This window comes from Engystomops pustulosus, chromosome 9, assembly GCF_040894005.1.
Source record: "Engystomops pustulosus chromosome 9, aEngPut4.maternal, whole genome shotgun sequence".
In the NCBI taxonomy this organism is placed as follows: Eukaryota; Metazoa; Chordata; class Amphibia; order Anura; family Leptodactylidae; genus Engystomops; species Engystomops pustulosus.
In genome coordinates, this window is record NC_092419.1 from 100,027,776 (window position 1) to 100,045,771 (window position 17,996).

At 43.9% G+C, this 17,996-nt stretch overlaps 1 protein-coding gene across 3 annotated transcripts in view; it reads right to left on the reverse strand.

Annotated features, from left to right (window-relative positions):
* KCNT1 (potassium sodium-activated channel subfamily T member 1) overlaps positions 1 to 16,472 on the reverse strand; it is a 131,536-nt gene extending 115,064 nt beyond the window's left edge. Inside the window, exon 1 of one of the 3 annotated variants that reach the window (XM_072124637.1) lies at positions 16,012 to 16,472. In XM_072124637.1, coding sequence (XP_071980738.1) covers positions 16,012 to 16,178 — 167 coding nt within the window. In that variant the 5' untranslated portion in view covers positions 16,179 to 16,472. Of the gene's footprint in view, positions 1 to 3,886; positions 3,984 to 16,011 lie in introns of those variants that run through there. The other 2 variants (XM_072124639.1, XM_072124640.1) reach the window with 2 other exon arrangements.
* Positions 16,473 to 17,996: the final 1,524 nt, after the last annotated feature.

The following is a 17,996-nucleotide window of genomic DNA, read 5'->3' on the forward strand; positions in this document are numbered from 1 at the left end:
GAATACTCATCACCGGGGGCGGAACACTTATCACCGGGGGCTGAATACACATCACCGGGGGCTGAATACTCATCACCGGGGGCTGAATACTCATCACCGGGGGCTGAATACTCATCACCGGGGGCTGAATACTCATCACCATGGGCCGAATACTTATCATCGGGGGCTGGATACTCATCACCATGGGCCGAATACTTATCACCGGGGGCTGAATACTTATCACCATGGGCCGAATACTTATCACCGGGGGCTGAATACTTATCACCGGGGGCTGAATACTTATCACCGGGGGCTGAATACTCATCACCGGGGGCTGAATACTCATCACCGGGGGCTGAATACTCATCACCGGGGGCTGAATACTCATCACCGGGGGCTGAATACTCATCACCGGGGGCTGAATACTCATCCCCGGGGGCTGAATACTCATCACCGGGGGCTGAATACTTGTCACCGGGGGCTGAATACTCATCACCGGGGGCTGAATACTCATCACCGGGGGCTGAATACTCATCACCATGGGCCGAATACTTATCATCGGGGGCTGGATACTCATCACCATGGGCCGAATACTTATCATCGGGGGCTGAATACTCATCACCATGGGCCGAATACTTATCACCGGGGGCTGAATACTTATCACCGGGGGCTGAATACTTATCACCGGGGGCTGAATACTCATCACCGGGGGCTGAATACTCATCACCGGGGGCTGAATACTCATCACCGGGGGCTGAATACTCATCACCGGGGGCTGAATACTCATCACCGGGGGCTGAATACTCATCCCCGGGGGCTGAATACTCATCCCCGGGGGCTGAATACTTGTCACCGGGGGCTGAATACTCATCACCGGAGGCTGAATACTTATCCCTGGGGGCTGAATACTTATCCCCGGGGGCTGAATACTTATCACCGGGGGCTGAATAGTTATCACCGGGGGCTGAATACTCATCACTGGGGGCTGAATACTCATCACCAGGGGCTGAATACTCGTCACCGGGGGCTGAATACTCATCACCAGGGGCTGAATACTTGTCACCGGGGGCCGGATACTTATCACTGGGGGCTGAATACTCATCACCAGGGGCTGAATACTTGTCACCGGGGGCTGAATACTTATCACCGGGGGCTGATTACTTTTTTATTATTCTTAGCCTTCTGCTTTCCCATTGCGCAGTAAGAACGTGCACTAACAGTCGCCATCGCAGGTCCATTAAAATAAATAGGAAAAAACGGATCAGTCATTTACACGTTTATCAATGGGAACACAGATGGGAAGGAGGGGCCCTTAAAGGGATTGTTCTAGGTGAACTGACTAATAACTTACTAATCAGAGCTTTGTATTTTAGTGGGTGGAGCCAAACTCCTTGTCTGTTTCCAAGGGCGACCAAAAACATCTTGAAAGCGGATTTTGGATGTGAACGGAGAGGAAATATAAAATAACTCCCAATCAGCCCAAATGACTGTGTTTTATAGTATGAAATGATGTAAGAAGCAGATACATGAAATTACAGGCCTACATGACCGCGGAGCCTGAGAGCGGCGTGTACAAGAGGCGTCACTATGGTAACTGGGGAAGATGGCTACTGGGAAACAATCACTAAGAAGTGCCAGGTGTCTCTGGGAGCGATGGACTCGGCTTATGAAGTGAACGAGGAAGGAGGCATCTGCCCGTACACTGACCCGGGCCAAGGTACAACCAACAGCGCCTTGTCTGGTGCCAAAGGGTCCTGAAAGGTGCGGACCCCCAGGGTAAGAGCTGTATAAAGTATCCGAAACATCGGCAAAGCGCTCCAAAGCCTCTGCCAGACCCCTGCGTCCTGTTACCTGTTGTGGATGGATTTTTAGGGCCAGTTTGAATCTACATTTTGGCTTCCGATTAAAAAAAAACAAAAAACCTGATTGTTATTTTAACGGATGTCGGGATTATTAGTAGTGGATTATCAGTTTTTTCATGGATATTTTTTTTAAAAACAGATACTTTCCTTTCACTGTTTATTTTTTTTATTATTGTTTCAACATTTTTGCTAAGGTTCAGTTCACACTGCCATCAGCATCTCCGTTTATTTCTGTTAAAAAAAATAAACAGATGATAAATAACGTATATACTCCAGTATTAGCTGACCCGAGTATAAGCCGAGGTACCTAATTTTAACACAATGGGGCACATTTACTCAGGGTCCGAATCACACATTTCCATCAGGTTTTTAGAATTTTACCGTTTTGCGCCGAATTGCCCCGGGATTTTGGCGCACGCGATCGGATTGTGTCACATCGGCGCCGGCTTGCATGCGACGAAAATCGGATAGATTTAGAACCAGATAGATTCGGAAAACCTGAGGTATTTTAAAACAATTTGTGTCACTTGACACGCACTTACAAGCACCAGGAAGTAGATGGTGAACTCCGGCGGACCTCGGCGCAGCAGTGACACCAGGTGGATATCGGGCGCAGGACCTTAGTGAATCCCGGCAGGACACGAATCCACGTCGGACAACGCACCGCTGGATCGCACTGCACCGGGTAAGTAAATATGCCCCAAAAACTGGAAAAACTTCAATATAAGCGGAGGGTGGAATGACCTGGTGGTACCACGCCACGACAAGTCCAACACGCTTTGCGGTGGGCTATGGCGAAAACCGGGTGCCACTTAGACTCCGGTCTCTGCAGTGGTCCAGTGGATCCACACATCCCGAATCCTGACACTGAGCATAATTGATGACAGGAAATTTACATCGATGACAATGGGTTTTTCAAATGATACGTTAAACCTCTGTTCTTTACTTTTTTTTTTTTTTAGCAGAGGTAGGGAACGGAGGTAGTAGTGTGAACCTTGCCTAACAGACACCATTGAAAGCTAATTGAAATCAATGGAAAAAAACGGATATGTTATTCATCCGTTTTAAATGGAGACTGCAAAATGGAAACCTGAACGCGGATGGGAAATGTCCCTTCCAACCCAATGGGCCCAACACTGCCACACGGGGCTTTCTTGGACCATTCATGCGTTTTTGTATGTTTATCATGCGTTTGGCTGGTATTAATACGTTTCACAGCTGCCTACACTTCTAGAAATCGAGATAAACAGGTTCAAACCACACATTTGAATTAATTGGGGCAGATTTACTTATCCGGACCTGTCGCAATCCTGCGGTGCGTTGTCCGACGTGGATTTGGGTTCTGCCGCGATTCACTAAGATCGTGCGTCCGAGTTCCTTCCTGTGTCGCTGCTGCGCCGCGGTCCACCGGAGTTCACCTTCTTCTTCCCCATGAATGTGAGTGCTGATCTTGCAACACAAAACCTTTTTTAAATTCTGCGGTTTGTCCGAATCCGTCGTGTTGTCCGACAGCCACATCCCCCAATTTCTGTCGCATGCAAACCGGCACCGATGCGCCACAATCCGATCACGTGCGCCAAAAACCTGGGGCAATCCGGCGCAAAATGTAAATATTCGGGAAACCTGACGAAAGTGCGGCATTCGGACCCTTAGTAAATGAACCCCATAGTTGTACTCTTTCAAAAACAGCGCCACACTTTATAATGGATTGTGCTGGTATTACAGCTCAGGTCTGTAGAGATATCCCCCGTATTTAATCCAAATGCTACTTACCGGGAGACAATTATTAGGAATCTTAACTAACAGAGGCACCCGGAGCGGTGACACCCTGATTCTTATTTTTCCATGATGATGGTTAGCAGACCACCATGCACATTACACAGAATGGTTTATATACAATATTACTATATCAGGGCTATGTCTTATAATGCATCATGACATCACTGAGACGTGTTACATGACAAACTCATCACTGCTACATCCATATATGATGTTACATAGCAGAAGTTGACTTCATATGACCCGAATAGAACTTTTTGCCATACCTGGATTTCCCTCGGCCTCTTCTACATCCGCTGGCACAAGGCCTGGCACTTTTCATGGCAGAGCAGAGGAGCATCCCATACAACTCCCAGCGACAATCCTCCTGTACTCAGGGATCAGCTCTGCTGTACTGTCTACCTCCAAATCTGGTGCCCCCTGGCATGTGCCAACCGAAGCTACTAGGAGAAGAGAACGTGAACTCCCAGGATTCCCAGCAATATCTGGAGGATTTACGCAAGAGAAGTTCTCGCAAGTCACAGGGATGGCAGGAACATACAAAGCAGATTCTCACGGGAAGAAGAGAACTGGGAACATTCATCTGCTACAATATATATACACTGAGTGACTCCTACCCATGCAGATCTATTCTTGTACATAGGAGGCAGTATTATAGTAGTTATATTCCTGTACATAGGGGGCAGTATTATAGTAGTTATATTCCTGTACATAGGGGGCAGTATTATAGTAGTTATATTCTTGTACATAGGGACAGTATTATAGTAGTTATATTCTTATACATATGGAGCGGTATTATAGTAGTTATATTCTTGTACATAGGGGGCAGTATTATAGTAGTTATATTCCTGTACATAGGAGGCAGTATTATAGTAGTTATATTCTTGTACATAGGGACAGTATTATAGTAGTTATATTCTTGTACATAGGAGGCAGTATTATAGTAGTTATATTCTTGTACACAGGGGACAGTATTATAGTAGTTATATTCTTGTACATAGGGGGCAGTATTATAGTAGTTATATTCTTGTACATAGGGGGCAGTATTATAGTAGTTATATTCCTGTACATAGGGGGCAGTATTATAGTAGTTATATTCTTGTACATAGGGGCAGTATTATAGTAGTTATATTCTTGTACATAGGGGGCAGTATTATAGTAGTTATATCCTTGTACATAGGGGGCAGTATTATAGTAGTTATATTCTTGTATATAGGGGGCAGTATTATAGTAGTTATATTCTTGTACATAGGGGACAGTATTATAGTAGTTATATTCTTGTACATAGGGGACAGTATTATAGTAGTTATATTCTTGTACATAGGGGACAGTATTATAGTAGTTATATTCTTGTACATAGGGGGCAGTATTATAGTAGTTATATTCTTGTACATAGGGGGCAGTATTATTGTAGTTATATTCTTGTACATAGGGGGCAGTATTATAGTAGTTATATTCTTGTACATAGTGGGCAGTATTATAGTAGTTATATTCCTGTACATAGGGGGCAGTATTATAGTAGTTATATTCCTGTACATAGGGGGCAGTATTATAGTAGTTATATTCCTGTACATAGGGGGCAGTATTATAGTAGTTATATTCTTGTACATAGGGGGCAGTATTATAGTAGTTATATTCCTGTACATAGGAGGCAGTATTATAGTAGTTATATTCCTGTACATAGGGAGCAGTATTATAGTAGATATAGTCTTGTACATAGGGGGCAGTATTATACAAGAATCCTCCCCATAGACACTATTACAATGGTTACATTTCCCTCATCTCTTAATAGTCCTTGAGCTGTTCCCTTCTGTAGTAAGTGATATCCGTTTCCAATTATAACAAGGATTAATGTCTAACTAGAGCCAAAATATTAATAACCAGACTAGGACTTGATTTATTAATAACTCTACTTCTGAGAATTCTACACATCTGACAAACTCTGCTCTGCTACATGAGACAATGCTAACGCTGCTACATCTGTCCTGGCAATAGTAAAACAGAGATGTAGATAGAGGGGCAGAACATGTATTGTTATCTTCAGTGTTGCCCTAATTTTTGCCTTTGAGGAATCTGCTATCCTTCTCATCGCAGCCACTGACAGCGGGATTACGGCGAGAGTCTTTGCGCGTCTCATTTCTCGCCTAACCGTTAAGCAATAGCGGCTTAAATTATTAATATCTGGTAAAGCGGCGTAGCTCTATCTCCTCATCGCCCCATCAGCAATCCTTTCAAGGTTGAGTAATTAAATACCGCCCTCTGTGGCCGGAAGATAGCGCTACGCTCCGGCTCCAATAATCACAGACAGACAGGACTAATGTAACCCGCTGTCAGCCATAATCATGACCGGAAGTTTTTAATTTGCAGCATGACTATGATTTTTCTTACTTTTATTGGTGTTTGGTCCCTTTGGTGTTGTAGCGTTAAGGGTTTTACTTTTAATTGTGGTTGTTTTGGGCATTGCAGCGGCATTGTGGGTATCAACATCATCCAGACTTGATGACCTATCCCGAAAATCTTTTGATTTCAAATCGTTTGATTCCAGAATCACAAATTATCATCATAGTTACAAACTCTTCTTGAGCGCTCGGAAGGTAAACACATTGGGGCACATTTACTAAGGTCCGAATCGCGTTTTTACGTCGGGTTTCCCGAATTTTTCCGATTTGCGCCGAATTGCCCTGGGATTTTGGCGTACGCGATCGGATTGTGGCGCATCGGCGCCGGCTTTGACGCGACAGAAATCGGGGCCCGTGGCCGTCGGAAAACCCAACAGATTCGGAAAAGCTGCGCAATTTAAAAAAAAAAAATTGTGTCACAAGAATAGCACTCACATACACCGGAACGAAGCAGGTGAACTCCAGCAGACTTCAGCGCAACAGCGACACCTAGTGGATATTGGGTACACGACCTTACTGAATCCCGGCAGAACCCGAATCGGCGTCGGAGAATGCGCCGCTGGATCGCGACTGGACCGGGTAAGTAAATCTGCCCCATTGGGGTACATTTACTAACCCTGCTGCTGGAGTTCACCGAAAGTGCATTGTCCGCCTATAATGGACTGTGTCGATTCCCCGCTCAGGTCCGGCTGAGTTCACCTTCTTCTTCCCAGTGCTTGTAAGTGCATTGTCTTGCGACACAATTTGAAAGTTAAATCCCGCGCTCAGATCGAATCATTTGGATCGCCCCACGGCACAGCCCCCGATTTGTGTTGGGTGGAAGCCGGGCGCCGCTGCATCAAAAAAGGATCGCATGCTCCAAAATCTTGGCACAGACACTTGTTAATTACCTGTACAAGCCATGTAATCCCCAAAAATGGAACACAGTTTGACGAAAATGAGCAGTGCAACCCTTAATAAATGAGCCCATACTACTATGCTGGGCGGCCTGGTTTCTATTGTGCATTGAAGGGCATGTATTCAGAAATGTATCCTATATACTTTGTAAAAGCGATGAATTGTTGCCTTTAATAACTGTGAAATTAATTAGAGAATTTTTTTAGTAATAAACTTTAATCTTACTCCCAGACAGGAGGTGAAGCTATGAAGAACGTGGAGGACCTACAGTGTAATGCTTCATTATTCCTGCGGAGGCAGTGTGGGGAAACTGAACACCGGTTCTTGTTGTTGGACACCTTCAGCAGTGCAAAATGTGATCTGCTAATAAAGAAGGAAACCTCCTTAAAGATCTACTAATCTACAAGCTCTGCAATGTTGGGTATTTTTGTCTCCGAATTATAACTTTTTTTCATAGAAATGCAGTAAAATGGCAGCGGATTTTTCCATCTGGAAGCTCCTGAATTCTTGATGCCCGCTTTGGATCCATGGCAGCGAGCATGACGCCACCATTTGGTGAGCTGGCCCATAATGCCGCACTGGTCGTCAGCTCCATCTGCTTCCATTTTATTAGAGTTCAGAACATAAGGTAGAAAATGACTACAATGAAATCCGTTTTTTTTCAGCTTTTGTTTCATTTCTTTTTGTTGTAAGGGGAAAACGCATATGACCAAACTCATCAACTATGATACAAATAAATTAGTTTAATCCCCAATACCATAATCTGAAAATTTCGGGTGCTCAGTGTGGTACAATGTATGTGACATCATGTCTTCCTGTGTAAATATCAAACCGATGACTAACTAATGAATTTTAGTTAATGACTAAAAATAATACGCTACTATGGTCAGTGTGGAGCTTACGGCAGGAGAATTCCCAAAACAGACATGGATTGGAGAGTGTGGTGCTATACAACCAAGGTGTGACGACAGGAGCGTAGTGTGGAGCCAATCGGAAATCAGGATTAGTTGTATCACTTTGAGGGCCAGATATAATATTCAAAGATCTAACCAGAAACATAGTCATCTATAACCAGGAATCAGAACCCAGACAAGACCAGTACATCTGCCAGTCACAGTATGAGTGGGTGGCAGCACGAGCGTAGTGTGGAGCCAGCCAGAAGTCAGGATTAGTCGTATCACTTTGAGAACCAGATATAATATTCAAAGATCTAAGCAGAAACATATATAACCAGGAATCAGGACCCAGACGAGACCAGTACATCTGCCAGTCACAGTATGAGTGGGTGATAGCACGAGCGTAGTGTGGATCCAGCCAGAGTTCAGGATTAGTTGTATCACTTTTAGGACCAGATATAATATTCAAAGATCTAAGCAGAAACATAGTCATCTATAACCAGGAATCAGGACCCAGACGAGACCAGTACATCTGCCAGTCACAGTATATATGGTTGGCAGCAGCACCATTTCAAAACACAATTCAAGTGTAGTGTGTGAACAGGACCTAAGCAGCCATGTTTTTGTACATCCCAGACAACCCCTTCAAAGAAAAAACTTTGTAAATGTGTATTTTCCCTTCAAAATACTTGTGTCCATTAAAGCCAACCTGTTGTTGTGCCCTTACTAAGCTGGCATGAACGTCTATAAAAACAATGTATAAAAGCTGGACAGACCTTGCGAGTCATGAGGGCTCTTGGCTTTACTCTTATCTACATTTTAATGACCTTAAACTTGGTTTAGGTTAACACGGATCCCCTGCAGTGCCCTCCTTAACGCCAGCTCCTGCAGTGCCCTCCCTAATGCCAGCTCCTTTGGAGGACTCAGACCACAGACCTCAGGCTGCATGTTCCAGGAATCCAATTTAATGGCAGCCACAAGCGTTAATCCATATATCATCCCATCCCAAGTGCTTGTAAATGTGAGTCAATCTCTTGGATCTCGGGCGCCGCTGCTGCTGGCAACAGTTGAATGGAAAAAATTTCTCTATTAATTATTCTCAGGAGGAGCGATGTCTTAAAAATAATCCCACACAGGCAAATACACTAAAAGCACACGCTGCGGGGACTGGCATCAGCACTAGGTGGCACCCAGGACCAGATAGCATAACATGACACCACGTGCAGGGGGCATCACCTACCACCACGTGCAGGGGGCATCACCTACCACCAGCACGTGCAGGGGGCATCACCTACCACCACCACGTGCAGGGGGCATCACCTACCACCACCACGTGCAGGGGGCATCACCGATCACCACCATGTGCAGGGGGCATCACCTACCACCACCACATGCCGGGGCATCACTTACCACCACCACGTGTCAGGGGCATCACCTACCACTACCAAAGGGGCAACACAGACCATGGTGCTTACACCTACTATGCCCCCTAGGTTATTGGACACTGTTATATATACCCCTATAACTGGAGAATTCCTGACTGGCACTGCAGGACCTCTCACCTATACTGTTATATAGCAGTGTCATTCCTGAAATAACAATTCTGGAGCCGCTGTAATTAGAATTCTGCATTGCTGTTGCTCTGTTATTCCTCCTGGGCGTTGTTATTTAGGGGTGTGACCCTGTTCTGATTGGATCCTGCACTGTAACACTGTCCAATCAGAAATGACAGTATCTTGCTCTTCAGGAAAACACCTCTTTGACAAGAGGAATGGCGACACCCTGTTGTCAATTTACATATTATAGGAAGAATAACAGAGGAACAACACAATGCAAGATTGTTATTTCTGGGGAAAACATATAGGTCAGGAGGGGAGTTCAATATTAATGATAGATGGGTCCACATAAGTCCACAAATCAACAGTTTTAGGGAATAGAACAGAAAGGAGACAGCGCCATTCTTTGTGTAGTGGTTGAACTGATTCATTGCAGTTTAAATCCTGTTCAAATGAATGGGAGCCGATCTGCAGTAACCTGGTCTGGCCACTGCACAGCCAACAGCGCTGTTTACTGCCTGTTCCCTGATGTGAGGGGGTGCTGGGTCATATATGGGAGCGATCCTATGGAAATCTTTTCAATGCTCTTAGCCTAGTAAAACCCTTAAGGAAAGTGTAAGCGTTCATGAGCCTTAAAGCAACAAAAATAAACCCAAAACCAAAAACTTATTGTCTCCACACTTCCCCTGGGGTTAATCATTTCCGGATTTCCTGATATTCCTGTATTTTTCTTTCTGTGTATTTACATATAAAAACACAACAGGCGGATCAGGGGCTGACGATGTGTTGTTTTCCTAAGGATCAAAGCCGAGTATTGGACTTGTGATGTCCTGCTCCTGACTGGTTCTGTCCATCTGCAGGACAAGATGCGGCCCAGCGTGGGCCCGCTGACCGCGAGGGGGGTCTGTTTACTGAAGGAAACCTGCCAAACCACGAGAATGTGCGACTGTCAGGGATATTTGCTGCCTCCTGCCACGCCGGGAATTGGATGAGATTCTCTCCAGCAGGAAAAACAGAGGTGTCCTATGATAAACAAGTGTCCGATTATGGCCCGGGGGAAGATGCCATCACAGTGCCAAGTGATTAGCACCAAGCACAGACTGGCTGAGAAATCTACTACATGTGGTGCCAGAAATGCTGCAGAACCCCTTGGTGGATAGTGGAACCTTCCAAAAAGAAGTCTAAATGATAGGGGAGAGGGGTGAACCATCACTATCCTGGGGGGGGGGGGGGTGTAAGAACTTGTTTCCTATACCTTCCCATTCCTCATGGGCGGGGCCAGTAAGCAGGGGAGTGTCTTGGGATGGTACAAAGGGATTTATAATAGATATGGCTAAATAAAAGCACAGGTCGATCCTATGTCAAATCTGATGACACTTGCTATATTGGAACAAATATTAGAACACATACCAAGGATGGATTTCTGACTTGCCTCAAAAAACAAAAAGATTTTTTACATGACAGTTTGCTCAAAGACATAATAAATCAGCCCCCATAATTTAGGGGGAGATTTATCAGAAGTGTCTGAGGTAAAACTATTTTAGTTTCCCATGGAAACCAATCAGGGCTCAGCTTTCATTTTATAAACAGCTGTGGGAAAGTGAAAGTTGAGCCCTGATTGGTTGCAACTAGGACAGTTCTGCTCTAAGAGACTTATGGTAAATCTCCCTCTATTGGGGGGGGGGGGGGATGGGGGGGTGTTAGGAGTCTATGTTGACTCCCCCAATTAAAACCACAATTTATTTCCAGGAGGAATAACAGAAGAATGATATAACACAAAGGGGGGATTGTCCACCGCCATTTAAGTAAAATAAGGGTGGTCTGTGTCTATTTTACCCCTATTTGCACAAAGAAGGAAGGTGTGGAGTGGGAGGGGCAGCCAACCATATTTATCACCAGTCATCATAAAAGATGGCCGAAATCGGCGGCCATATTGCCGGAGCCCATTTATGAGGAGGCCTGTGTGATAAAATGGGGGCATCCCATCCCAACGCAGATTAGTATCAAGACTGTCAACCCCCAAAATACTAAGAAAAGTTGCCCCAAGTTTGTTTATTGATCAGCGGCCTGTAGACTGCTTGCTGATGGTTTCCAGTATGTATCTCCTCCTAGTATCTGGATGCTGAGCACAGGCTGGCAGGGGCTCTGTCCTTCCACACTCTGCCCACATTCAGCTGTTAATGTCTCATTATCTCCAGAGCTCAGAGACAAATCCCGCGCGCCCGCTCTCTCCGGAGACGTGAGAATTTTTTTTCCGCTGACCAGCAGTTTTTGGCATGAGCCTCGCTGCGAGGGATCTGCATATTACTACTTATTTAGCACATTGATTGCTTCAGGGTAGATTGAGAAATCGGTGTTCCCCAGTGTGTGCGGCGCGTGGCGGGGGTCCCCTGTAGGGGGTGCTGCTGGTCGTGTTTGATGATAGTTCCCCTCTGGCTGACATAGCGCAGGTGCTGCGGGATTCCCTCCAGTCCTGAGGAAGGCAATGGCTCCGCATAAAGGTATTATTTATAGCAGATCTAATCCCCACCTACATCATATACCGTGCGGTATATTCAGCACAAGGGGAAATGTGAGTCATTCAAAGTCTGGGAAGTTAGGACCATAATCCTTTGCAAGAGGAAGCATGGTCGTCTCCTTAAAGGAAATCTACCATTATGAACCAAACATGCCTTGAGAATGCTGTGTCTACACTGATGCAGAAACATATCTTGTTTAATCCCTGAGTGGTTTTGCTGAAAAAACAACGATAAAATGATGATAACTAGGCTATGTTGCGCCTGTGGCTGCCCAGGCGTGCTCCTCACATTAATTATCCATTGCTCCAGCCTTGTCCTGCCCAGCATAAGCCGAGATAATGTCATCATTGTATTGTCCCTGACAGGCAGAAGTAATCAATCGCTGCACCATCCCCCAGCTGCTGTGTATGAGTCATCCAGCTCAGGTTGATTAGTCCTGTCTGGACAGTTCAGGCAGCTCCTGTGTATGTGGAAGTAATGTGTGTGGCAGCCAGTCTGCACTCAGCTTTCCCAAGGTCCTGAATTTTGTGATTGTATTTTGATCAAAACCACTCGGTTCAGGGATTAAACAAGATATGTTTCTGCATCAGTGTCGCTACAGCATTCTCAAGGTATGTTTGGTTCACAATGCATAAAATCAGACGGTAGATTATTTCCTTTAACCCATAGAGAGCTTCCAATCATAGATGGGGAATCTCATCCCCCGAGGACTGTAGCCCTATGTACTTATTATTTACTACTGTATTTTTCGGACTATAAGGCGCACAAAATATCCTTTGATTTTCTCAGAAATCAAAGGTGGGCCTTATAGTCCAGTGCGCCTTATATATGAACCGTACTTACAGACCACTGCTGCCTTGAACTGTGCACAGGTCTGCCACCTGCTGGTCATTAATCCCTATAGTCAGGTGCGCCTTATAATCCAATGCGCCTTACATATGAAACTAGACATTTTAGCAGGCATTTATTGAAGGTGCGCCTTATAATCTGGTGCGCCGAAAAATACGGTACATCCCTGTTTATGGAACATCGTTACTATTTAGTGGAGATTGACACTAATTAGGGAGAATAAATGCTATTTATGGAGAGATTATCACTTTTTAGTGCAGATTATCATCATTTTGACGGAATGATTTCTATTTGGTAGAGATAGTTATTGGATAGTATTAATATTATGTGGAGATTATTAATTATTACACTTTATAGAGATTTTCACTATTTTATGATGATTATTACTGTTTCGTGTAGAATATCACCATTAGGTGTCACTTATTATTTAGTGGAGATGATTTCCATTTATCTTTATTAATAGAAGATTATAGAGGAGGTAATCAGAATTTAGGAGGGTTATTAGTATTTAGAAGTGATTATCACTGTTTTGTGGAGATTATTCGCTGTAGATTATTGTTAAATATTGGAGATTATCTTTTTTTTTTTTTAGGGGTTATCACTATTGGCATTTTAAAATCACTATTCGGTGGATTACGACTTCACAGAAGTTCAAAGTATCTAGTTGAGGTTATGATAATTTAGATTATAACAATGTACCACTATTTTACATCTTTTATCACTATTCATGGACTGGTTGTGTTGGGGAGTCCCTGGTGGGCGGGTTGACAAGGAGGCGGAGCTTAACAGACCATGAAAGAGATACTCCCGAGTCATGCTCCACCCCTCAGCCCCGTCATATGTATAATACAGTGCATTAGCTGTGTAATGAGCGTCCCTTTAAGCAGATGTTTACATGATATTAATAACAGAGAAGTCAAAATGGACATTTTTGAAGGTTTAAAATTAGGGAAATCTTTGCCTCTTTCTCCCCCCGATCGCTGAGTTTTGTTCTCAAGGAGCAGGTCTACAAGGGGCAGCAGTGTTTATATACTGGATGAGGAGTGTATACAGACACAAGCACAGGATGTATATATATATCCCAGCACTGGATATATGGGATAATGTAATGCGGACGTGCATTGCTCTATACTGTCCTATCCTGACACGGCTGATAACAGAGAACAGTAGATATTCACCTGACTGCAAAACAGGGGATTAGTAATAGGCTGGGTCCACTATGGCAGTACATCCTTGATGTGGCTAAACTGCAATACCATGCACAGCCTGTGTGCTAGAGTGGCACTATTTCTTGACACATTTATAAAATGTGATGTTTATTGTCCAGTAAAAGCATGCTGGGAGATGTAGTCCTGCTCGGAAGCCACAGGATGGAGACCACTGGCAGGGACACAGATTATTTACTCCCAAAACCAATGCCCCGTGCTTGACCACCCAGAACTGCAGAACATTTCTCCTCTATGTCTGTCCTTATTGATATTAAGAATGCTACAAATTATGACATCCCTGCAGAGCATTGCTCTGTTCAGGTACAAAAGGTAAGCTCTAAGGGTGCGTTCACATGTTCAGTTTTTCAGATGCAGTTTTTGATGGAGTGGATATAAGAAAGAGCAGGAACACTGTGTTCTGATCCATTAAGGTCCACAACTGCATGTGAAGAACTGAATGTGTGAACGATCCCTCATTCTGCATAAAACTGGATAAGTGGCTTCTGTGCAGACCTGCAGAGCATTGCCCTGGTACATTCTTTTCATGATCTGTTTTTTGACCTTGGTTGAGATCTGCAGAGCATCGCTCCATTTCCCTCCAATGTGTCTTATTATACAACCAATCATTGCTAAGTGTTACCTACCTCTTTATTAATGCAGTGGAGTTCCGCAGACTATTGCCCTAGTATGCTATTCTTCTCTTGTATATTTTGACCTTCTGCAGTTTACTAATGGATACTGTAGAGATCTGCAGATCATTGCACTTTAGCGCTCTACGACTTTTTAGCTCTATAGAATTAAAGATCATACTTTTAGTAGGGGCAATATATCTGCAGATAATTTCTGTTACCACCTCCCTGCTACATACAGTAAATTATTTCCTGCAGACTATTGCTCTATTTACCACCTTCATGTCGATCTTTTATACCCATTCATTCAATTGACTTTATAGAAACCTGCAGACTATTGCCCTGCTGCTTAATTTCATGTTACTTTTTTACTTTGTGGATTAGTGCAGGATATTATATCTTATCTTATCTTTATATATATATATAAATTCTGCAGATCGTTCATTCATGTGACTCTTATCTCTTCCTCCACAAAGATACATTTTCTATTCTTCAGCAGACTATTACTCTCTTTTATCTGCCACCTTCATTGTAACAATTGATATGTTCTGTATATCACTCATTCAGCGACTCTTGGGAGACTTGCAGACTATTGCTCTCTTCTGGTTTATGTTACCAGATTCTGCAAATTATCCATTTAGGGGGAACTCATAAAAGACTTGCAGACTATTGCTATTTTTTCTACCATGTGTGGGGCATATAAAGTGATAGATTCTGGAGATCAGTCACTTAGCATGCTACTGCAGACTATTGCTCTCTTTTATCTACTTCTTTCCTTGTATTATATGTTGCTACACTGTGCAGATCATCCATTTAGGGGACTCATGAAAGACTTGCAGACTATTACTCTCTTTTATCTACCACCTCCCTGGTATATGTTACCAGATTCTGCAGATTATCCATTTAGGGGACTTATGAAAGACTTGCAGACTATTGCTCTCTATTATATTCACTCTTTCCTTCATATGTTTTCAGATTCTACAGATCATCCATTGAGCAGACTCTTGGCCGTGTTCACACGCAGCATTCAGATTACGCTAACAATGGGATTACTAACGCTGCATGTGAACGCGGCCTGAGGGATCAGCAGACTATTACTCTTTTTTTTTTATCTAGCAATAGATTCTACAGATCCTCCACCTAAGGGGACTCTTGCAGACTATTGCTCTCTTTTATCTGCCACCTACTTGGAAATTCTAATCTAAATGTATATACTTAGTTATTGTATCTACAAAGACACAAAATACCAATCTAGTATAACTTTCCCACTAGAACTACTATTCCTATCATGCTCAAACTCAGCACCAACTGGGACTTGTAGTCCACCCAGATACCAATCTCTAAGTGGCAGCTCTTACAATACACAGTCCTTGATCAGGGCGGTTCAGTATATATCACAGTATCCAGTGACCTCTCCATTAACCCCTTCCTGCCTTACCTGGAGGTATATTTGTGGGTGCTGCCATCATCATAGAGGAAGGTCTGGTTGGTGTAACACTCTGGGCACATCTTTCTGCCGCACTCTCCTGGGTGCAGGTGATGATGCTGGTGGGATGTTGACTTGTAGACACCTTGAAGGCTTCTGTCCTTATCTGAAAATGGCATCCCAGCAAAGACTTGCTCCTGGCAGGGATGGACACAACATGAAGTCCCTAGTTTTAGGGCTTTGGCTTGTCCCTGGTGGGTGTCAGAACATCTGCCCCTTCTCCAGGCTCTGGGCTGAGGTCCTGCAGGTGAAGGAGAAACCAACCAGAGACGTCTCCATCTGGTCCTTCAAGTGCACAATCCAGGCAGTGGAGGAGCAGAGGTAAGTGGCAGGTCCTCAGCACCACCTACCTCAGTCACTGCTCCTGCGACTTTCATGCAATTGATAGTAAGGACATAGTGGCATCAGCACCAAGGAATGGATTATCCTTCCACCTGGGAGAGATTTCCTCATCCAATCCTTCTTTTATCCATTCACTCTGTCTTCTTTTGTTAAAAATCCTGAGATTTTTCCCCTCTTTCCTTAGAATTGATTGCCCAGTTCACACTGGGGTTTAATTTTCTATAGAAGTCAGTCCTAGCGCCCCACCTGCTGGTCAGTTTTAGTATTGCGTGTGCTTCAGTTTTATCGGGTGGAGGAAAACCATTGCATTTGGGTGAAATTACCAGAGACATCTCCATCTGGTCCTTCAAGTGCACAATCCAGACAGTGGAGGAGCAGAGGTGAGTGGCTCAGCACTACCCAGCGCCATGCTGAGAGTTGTAGTTTTGCAACAGCTTGGGGGCCACAGCAATATGTGCACCTCCCCTGTGTATGACAGAGCCCCTGGATAACAAGATCCAACTATATAACATCAGCAGAATAAGAAGGGGAACTCCTTGTACACCCCAAAGCTGATCACCTAGACACCAGTAATGCAGTGTCTTCTCTTATATGTTAACCTAGACATCAGTAATGTGGGGTCTTCACTTTTATGATCACCTAGGCATCAGTAATGCAGTTAACCTAGACATCAGTAATGCGGGGTCTTCCCTTATATGATCAAGTAGGTATCAGTAATACAGGCTCTTCCCTTATAAAATCACCTAGGCATCAGTAATGCAGGATCTTCCTTTATATGATCATCTAGGTATCAGTAATGCAGGGACTTCCCTTATATGATCACCTAGGTATCAGTAACGAGGGGGTCTTCTCTTATATGATCACCTAGGCATCAGTAATGCAGGGTATTCCCTTATATGATCACCTAGGTATAAGTAATGTGGGATCTTCCTTTATATGATCATCTAGGCATCAGTAATGCAGGATCTTCCTTTTTATGATCACCTAGGTATCAGTAATGCAGGGACTTCCTTTATATGATCACCTAGGCATCAGTAATGCAGGATCTTCCTTTTTATGATCACCTAGGTATCAGTAATGCAGGGACTTCCCTTATATGTATATGGTCATCTAGGTATCAGTAATGTGGGATCTTCCTTTATATGATCATCCAGGTATCAGTAATGCAGGGACTTCCCTTATATGATCTCCTAGGTTTCAGTAATGCAGGATCTTCCTTTATATGATCACCTAGGCATCAGTAATGCAGGGACTTCCCTTATATGATCACCTAGGTATAAGTAATGCGGGATCTTATTTTTTATGATCACCTAGGTATCAGTAATGTGGGATCTTCCTTTATATGCTCATCCAGGTATCAGTAATGTGGGATCTTCCTTTTGTATGCTCATCCAGGTATCAGTAATGCAGGGACTTCCCTTATATGATCACCTAGGTATCATTAATACAGGGTCTTCCATTACATGATCACCTAGGTATCAGTAATGCAGGGACTTCCCTTATAGGATCCTCCAGGTATCAGTAATGCAGGGAATTCCCTTATATGATCTCATAGGTATCAGTAATGTGGAGTCCTCCTTTACATGACTAAGCTC